At 36.8% G+C, this 8,052-nt stretch overlaps 1 protein-coding gene across 1 annotated transcript in view; it reads left to right on the top strand.

Moving 5' to 3' along the window:
- Positions 1 to 7,852, top strand: part of CFAP69 (cilia and flagella associated protein 69) — a gene marked incomplete in the record, with an annotated part of 29,841 nt that extends 21,989 nt beyond the window's left edge. The window contains 9 exon segments of the mRNA XM_072412787.1: positions 905 to 1,018; positions 1,359 to 1,477; positions 1,960 to 2,041; positions 2,258 to 2,450; positions 3,199 to 3,336; positions 4,159 to 4,235; positions 5,336 to 5,422; positions 5,836 to 5,940; positions 6,933 to 7,852. Coding sequence (XP_072268888.1) covers positions 905 to 1,018; positions 1,359 to 1,477; positions 1,960 to 2,041; positions 2,258 to 2,450; positions 3,199 to 3,336; positions 4,159 to 4,235; positions 5,336 to 5,422; positions 5,836 to 5,940; positions 6,933 to 7,079 — 1,062 coding nt within the window.
- Positions 7,853 to 8,052: the final 200 nt, after the last annotated feature.

Consider the following 8,052-nt stretch of genomic DNA (forward strand, 5'->3'; position numbering starts at 1 on the left):
TACTGAGTGCGATAAATCTGAACTGAAAATGAAAAATTACCTAATGTTCATTTTCTTTTGAGGTACCATTTAAAAACACTTTAACTTACATTACCCCCCACTCTCACATACTTTTTCCTATTGTTTGACCATTATCCCCCGAAACTGCTTCCTTTCGGCATTCTGTCGGTTACTGGCCTCTGACATCATCATGCACCGTGCAATACCAGTATTCCTGCTATGTGAGGGAGTCAAGGGCCCACCCCATGCAGGTTTGCATCTGATATAAAGAAACACAGACGGGTCGGCTTTTAGGCATTTTAATAAATAAGTCTTCATATGTAAGCAAGTATAATAAAAGTGTAATGAAATGGTAATCTGTTTTCTTGTATGAACATGCATAAACATCTGCAAAGCTGCATAAACATTGGAGCAGATGGCAGCCTACGCTGCTGCTCTGCCTACGCTGCTGCTTTACTATACACCAACTAACTCTTCTTTAGGAGATTCTTTCACCTACATCTTTTGGAATAGACCTTCACATTATTTGGAACGGAAATCCCACCCTAGAATACCATGTAGGGCATACTGTTTTTCGCTGCCCTGAGGAAGCGTATTTAGGCGAAAGCGTTGGGATTTAAGACAGATATAATTCTCCTACAGACGTTGTTAAAATATCGTATTCCTTTAGAGGCTTATGGACTTTATAAAAAGCAACAAGGAGAGATTTGTATAGTACTATGTCTTAAGAAACCTCAATAAGTTTATGAAGGGGGTGAGACTTTAACCCAATTGTATTGACTTTTGGTATTTATGTCACTTTGTTGAGAATTTGTGTACCCTAATATATGTTTGCCCTAAAAAAACTCTTTACTTTTGAATATTTTCTTTGTTTTACTCTAATCTGTTTTCTTTTTTAGGAATCTTGAAGAAAAGCTTGGCTGGTTCCGGTAAAAATGATAACTTTATTTTGCTGGAAATTCAGTCTGACATTCTCTTCATTCTGTCTTCACTTTGTGAGAATGATACACACAGGAAGGTTAGTATTTCATTTGTGGATAATGACATTTGTACTCTCACTGTTGTATTATCATTTCTGCTGTCCTGTCTGACTGACCGTTTCTGTGGGTAAACTGTGTTATCATTTCCAAAATCCTGCAAGAATGACTGTTCATCTAAGTGATCATTTCTCATGTTCTGCAAGAATGACTGCATGGATAATCTGAGTTATCATTTATCGTGTCCTGTAAAATAACTATTTATACTCTCATCATTTGTTGAATTTTTGTTGAAATTCCAATTATCTTTGTTAGCCTATTGCACAAAATAGTAATAAATTGTGTGGGATACTTATCTTGTCAACTTTTAAACTTTCTCAGGAGTTGTTTGGATCAGAAGGAGTGGATATTCTCATACAGCTTCTAAAGATGGAGCCCTCTAAGATTTATAGTGGTCTTGGTCACAATAAACTACTTTTTTGTACACTAGATGCTGTGTGGTAAGTGTGTCTAGATTGTGTTGGATAACAACTGTACAGACTCCATTCCATTTGGTATCACTTAAAATGCTTTATTGTTATAATATATATTTATTAAAATGCTATATTCTTAAAAAAACATTATGGTGCTTTAGGGGTTCTTTTACAGGGTGCTAGGGGTTCCTTGAGCAATAAGCAGCTTGTGACACCTAGGTCAGTCCAACTGATACCAATGTTTTTTTTGGCTAGGGTGACTAGCATTCATCCTACTGGGCACCACAATTGTATACTGTGAGTTGTGGGTATAGTAATTATAGCAGGGGTTCCCTATGACCTGAAATTTATTTCAAGGGTTCCCCCCTTGAAAACACTGATCTAGATAGTGTGCTATATAAGACAGTAGCTCTACCAACCAAGGGGGGCTATATTTATAGCACACATTCACAATATATAAAAATAATGTGTGTATTATATTTATTTTGTCTTTTTTGGGTTTTTTTTAGGAGCTGTATTATAGGGTGCTTCACTTCAGAGGACTACTTTCTTGAAAAAGAAGGCATGTTTATAATTTTAGATTTATTAGCAGTAAGTATTTAAACTGATCTGCTTTATCCTCTCGTGAGTATTTAGGCAAACCTATACTCCCCAAATGTAATTACTGTTTTTGTAAAAACGCAGGATGTAGGTAGATATAATAAAGCTAAGGAAATTATATATAATATAAATATACTACTTTATAGAACTGAACAAAATTATTTTTTTTATTAATTTGACTCTTACTTATCCTTTGTTTTTCTTAAGCTTAATCTTAAAAACATGAACAATTTATTACTTGGAATTTTGGTGGAATTCTGTGATAATCCTAAAACCATTCCACATATTTTAACTTGGAGGGGAAAAAATAATGACACAGTTCCAAAACATTTGGTACGGTTGTGGAAGCAGGAAGAGGAAGAGCTTGGAGTGAGAAGAGACAGTTATGGGCGTATTATCGGTGAGTAATGATAAATGTGGATTGATTAGCTTGGAAAAGCTGCTGGTTGCTTATAGTAATCCATTAGATGGTTACTTACATTTTACCAATGACAGCTTGAAAACAAAGAATCTGCTGTATAAAATTATTTTCTTGTACGCTTCGTAAAATAAGGTTTAGGTTAAATTGGTTTGGGTCTTTCTGCTCCAAACAGTGTTGTTTATTGAACACAAAAAAAGATTTCTCCAGCATACAGGAAATGAAATCTTTGCTGTTCTTCAGTAAATGATAATATAACATCAGCAGCAAAACTGGTACAAGTCGCTTACAATTAACAGTTCCAAACTTGGGGCTTGTAGCCCTATTTCTCAAAGGCACTCTCCCTTTTATTGGGATTTGCCTGAAACTATATAGTCATCTTCCAAATCCTGGTCTAGTAGGTCTAGAGGTATGGATCATTTTGCCAACTCATTCTATTCAATACACTCCAGTTCTGGATCCAAAAGAAACAGCTGCAAACTGTGGAATACTGTGGAATTACAATTATCACAAGCCTTATCCAGGCCCTTTAATTTCTCTCCCAAGTAAAATAAGGGAAGGTGCTGCCACATTGCCACTATATTGGCCTTACATACCTCAGGATGCTACACCACCAAGATGTCCTGTACAGCAGGGGTCTTCAACCCCAGTATAGTATGAGCATATTGTACATACCTATATTGTACTAATCATGTGTTAATAAATTCATTTGATTACTTCCCATTTATAGATGCAGAGAGACCCCTTGTGGGCCAGTTCCAGGATGAGCAGGAAGTTGTGCCAATGCCAGCTAACTGCTTTAGTGTTGCAATCATGGAAGTGGCTGAAAATGTCAGAGCTAAAATCTATTCGGTCTTTTGCAGACTAGGTAAGAGCCATCAAACCATATAATAAATTATAAAATATATGGGTGTATGATATATTTATTATCATAAATTGAATATAAATATCTAAAGCTATTTCTTTTGAGCACGTTTCTGTCTGATCATGAAATTGAAAAATAGCTCTTTCATACCTAAAGCAGAATTAAACTCAAAAGTATTGTAGTCTTTCTGCAGTCTACAAGTAAAACATGCATGCAGTCTTGTAATACTATTCAAAGGTTTTAAAATGCTCCTCTTCTGTAGATATCCCATGTGATGTCACTTGGGGCTGTAACATGAGCATTTGATGGAACATCCTTGCCATGCGGTAATCTTCCCTGTATCTTGCTGTGATGTAATCTTCATATGTCTATGGTATAGGCACTGATCCTGCAAATCTTGTTCTGCCTAATTTCTCAATCCCCATGTAATGACACCATGGTCACTAGGCACTTAAGCAGGGCTCCTTTGTAAAACAGATTAGGGCCTAACGTTAGTGGAGGGCAGAAGACAATAGGAAATGGTGGTTTAATGTCAGGAAACTTCAAAGATGCTGGGAGCATTAGCAGCAACAGGGGCAGAGTTGGCTATCAAAAAAAAAAGTCAGGATAAAAACAAAAGTCCATAAAGCAACTAGAAATAACTCAACAAAGCTAAGAAGTGGGGTTATGTTGGCTCCTATAGAGTTTTAACAAGCCATTTGTTTAATTTCAATATTTTTCAAGCCACAGTGTCCATTCAGAACCAAGTAATCTCTTTTAAATGTAACCCTACATATTTGGAATTTGTTTGGCAACATAATAATATTGCATGATTATTATATGCAGGATTTGAAAATTTGCCTGGTCTATCGGCATTGGATTATGTGACTCTCAGTGTAATAAGCAGATACCTTGATTTTAAAGTAAGTAGCAGTTTTTCTGTATTTTCACATTAAATATATGATAATTGAAAATAATGATATAGACAGATATCATACCCTTCCCACTGCTTCTGCACATAATCCTGCCTGCTGTCCTCATATCCTCTGCACTCCCCTGCATACACTTCCCACTATCATATTCCCTAGACTTCTCTCTCCTCACCTATACATACTGCCTGCTATTATACCTCACACAGTTTTCTCCTGAAAATACTTCCTACTGTGATAGCCTCAGGAGTTTTCTCCTTCTTTATTAACCCTTATTCTCTCTTGTATATACTGATTACTGTTAAACCCTCCCCAGTTCTCTCTTGCACATACTGCTTGCTCCTATACTCTTCACACTCTCACACTGTCCTGCACAAATTGTCCTGTAAATTGTTCTGTAAATTCTGCTCACTGTCAAATCCTGCAAACTCTTCCACTGTCACTACTACTCTATAACATGACTATCTCCCCATTGATGGGGTCACTTGTTGTGATACACATCCAGGTGATGAATTGATGACATTTGCTCTGCTGATGCTGATCATGATTGCCTACGCATATATTCTTATCAATGCTCTCCTATACATACTGATCTCTGACCTACCATCTGCAGTTCCCTTCTACACAAATATATCACTGTTACACCCTCTTAATTATCTCTTGCACATACTGAAATTTATTACCCTAAACACTTCTTCCCAGCACATGTTGCTTGCTGTCATACCTTTCCCACACCTCTCCTGCACATACTGCCTGCTTTCATACCCTTTGTAATTCTTGTTTATGTACTGGTTCCAGCCAAACGTTTCTTAGTCAGTGTCATAACGCCACACACCACTTTGGTTATTATAAATATAATTATAATAATATTTTATTTATTTCTCAGTTTCATGTAGTTACCAAGGCTGAAGTTGGATGACTTATCCATAATTTTGTCCAATATATCATCTGTCAGCTATAATTTGTCATTTGTGAGCTTTATGTTCATAGTCATGTCACTAGTGGTGTTGGTCGAACAGATATTCGATTCAGCAGCTATTCGATCGAATAGCCCAATATTTTTCAGGTGATCGAATTTGGCTTTCTTACTGCAGATTAAAGCAAACCACAAACAGAGTGAAATGGTCATGAAAACATGGGATAAATTCCTAGCCAGGACATCCAATTATGAGGCCTTAAGGGTAATGATATTTTATTATATTATATATGCACCATATAGCAAATAAACAAGATTAAATAATTTAGTTATGTTTTTTTTTTAGTATGTGTTCACTGTAGCTTAAGTTACAAGCACAATTGAAGGAACCAAAGGAGGGACCTCTCTCCCTTTGTGTTGCACATACAGCATTTGTAGATTTTGTTTAGCAGCTAGCACTAAGCTTTCTCTTTAGAAAGCCCAGAACGCTCCACCAAAATGACTCTCATGTGTTTTTAATGTTTATGTGTAAAATAAAGTCAAATATTAGTAAATTGTAAAATGTATAAAGCATGTAAAGTTTACATACTTTGTTTAATTTAATGTACTATGGGTAATACTTGTTAATATTTGTTTTTAGACACCTATCAACGCTGGTATATTTTCTTTTTGTTTTAGAAAGCAAAACGGCTTCAGGAAAAATCTATTGACTCGTCGAGACAAAAAGCAAGACCACAAAATTCAACTTTACATTCTACACACATCACTAATCTCAATACTACAGTAAGTGAGAGAGACCTGCATTAAAAACATCATGCAGTTCTAAAGTTTATGATTTATGATTATCCATGGTATACTTTGGTGTGATCAATGTCCCTGGTGGGAGTCAAAAGTAACATTGCCAACTAATATGGCCACCTTCTCTTTTAAAGCACCACCAAATTTTACAGTTCAGAATAGTGTGAAATATCCTGCTGCTTTAGGGTATTATTGTTAATATTATCATTACACAGTATTTATATAGTGCCAACATATTACGCAGCACTGTACAAAGTCTATAGTCATGTCGCTAGCTGTCCCTCAAAGGAGCTCACAATCTAATGTCCCCACGTCATATGTCATTAATACAGTCTAAAGTCAATTTGGGGAGAAGCCAATTAACCTAACTGCATGTTTTTGGAATGTGGGAGGAAACCCACACAAACGGGGGAAACCTGCAAACTCCATGCAGATAGTGTCCTGGCTGAGATTTGAACCTGGGACCTAGCGCCGGAAAAGCCCAGAGTGCTAACCTCTGAGCCACAGTGCCGCTCTCTAGGATAAGTTTGTAATTGAGTGCAATGGGTAATGATTGAATCAGATGACAATGATATTTCGTGCAATCTGCCATGGTACGAAGAGTGGCCTGCCACTTTACATAAAAAACTGAGCATTCCCAGGTCTGTGTATTTGCAAGCAGACTGCCCTAGGGTTAACACTCACATGGCCAGGTATCCAGGGGCAGTCCAGCTAGGGACTAAATGATGCATTAATGCATAATGTCTTTGGAAAATGAGGCTAGCTCAATCTAATTTGCTGCAGTTTCTGTATTCGCTATTATTCGGCGAGCCAATATTATTCATTTTTTTTCCCACTGTTAAATCAGATGTGGCCAACCTTACGTATGGTTTTAAAGCTTGAGCCATCACAAGTCTGATCAAGCAGCCTGACCTGTATGAGTACACGTATTTTGACTCCAATATACCCTAACCCAATTGTTATATATTGTTTTGCAGGTTGCTTGTGGCCGTGTTGTCACTGTGGAAAGAACTCCGTCCAAGCTCATAGGAGGTCCGTTGGCTGATACAGATCTCGCCATCAAGCGGGTCCCAATCAGGGGAGGAGCGCTGCAGAAAACTAAATCTGTCAGGCTGCTGAACTAAATTACTTATTTCCATCTAGGATACTCTCTGGGTAGAAATATTAGAAAACCTCTACATGAAATACAAGTAGCTTTACGCTATTTTTACGCCTTTGTAGTTGTAGGCTGAAAAAAGAATTTATCACACTGTCTGATCGTTATTTGTCATCCATTTGTATGTAAAACTTTAATGAGTGATGTACTAGAGGTGTATATAAGAGCTGTGATAGTCCTTAAAGTGCAACTGTCATCAAAACTATTAGAAAGAGTGGAAAAAGAGTAGACATTTGGTCAAGTTATTACTCTAAGCAGTCGCCCCAATGGTGGGATCACCTCTCACCATTTGTTCACTTGACAAGTTTAATTAATAAAGATTACGATTCCAATGTTTGCCGTTGTCACCAGAACAGAAGGTTCCTACTGTCAATAGTGGGATAACTACTTTGTCCCAGCAGATTTGCCCTCACTTCCTGTTGCATCTTTAAAGAAATATCTCAATTAAAACGCAGTTGTGTCAGAGGTTCTAATGGTTTCCAACTCCCTCCAAAACACATGGCTAAACCTCTGAAATTAAATTTTTAAAAATAGAGTTGTCTGTACATTATGTAAAAAGCTGAAGAAAATATTTAAAGGTAACATGAACTATATTTATATGATTATTGAAGGTCTGCTTTCTGCATTAATGGGTTTCACTCTGTGTGTGTTCTTTACAAGTTCTCTCTTCACTTCCTGCAGGTTTTTCTAATCATGATTTTGTTTTGCACATACCAGCAATAAATCAGCATTACATGTCCACCAAGTGATAATGTCCACAAGTGATTTTCATATTTTACCAAATGTGGTTCCCAGTTTAAATGAGGTAAAATATTTTCTGTATATCAATGCTGTCCCCAGACAATATGAAGCTTTATATGATACCTAAAATAGCTTAATTCCATGGCAGCTCACCTAATGTATTGCATACTGTAAGCTCTTCAGGGCAGGGTCCTCTCCTC

This window comes from Pyxicephalus adspersus, chromosome 5, assembly GCF_032062135.1.
Source record: "Pyxicephalus adspersus chromosome 5, UCB_Pads_2.0, whole genome shotgun sequence".
Classification (NCBI taxonomy): Eukaryota; Metazoa; Chordata; class Amphibia; order Anura; family Pyxicephalidae; genus Pyxicephalus; species Pyxicephalus adspersus.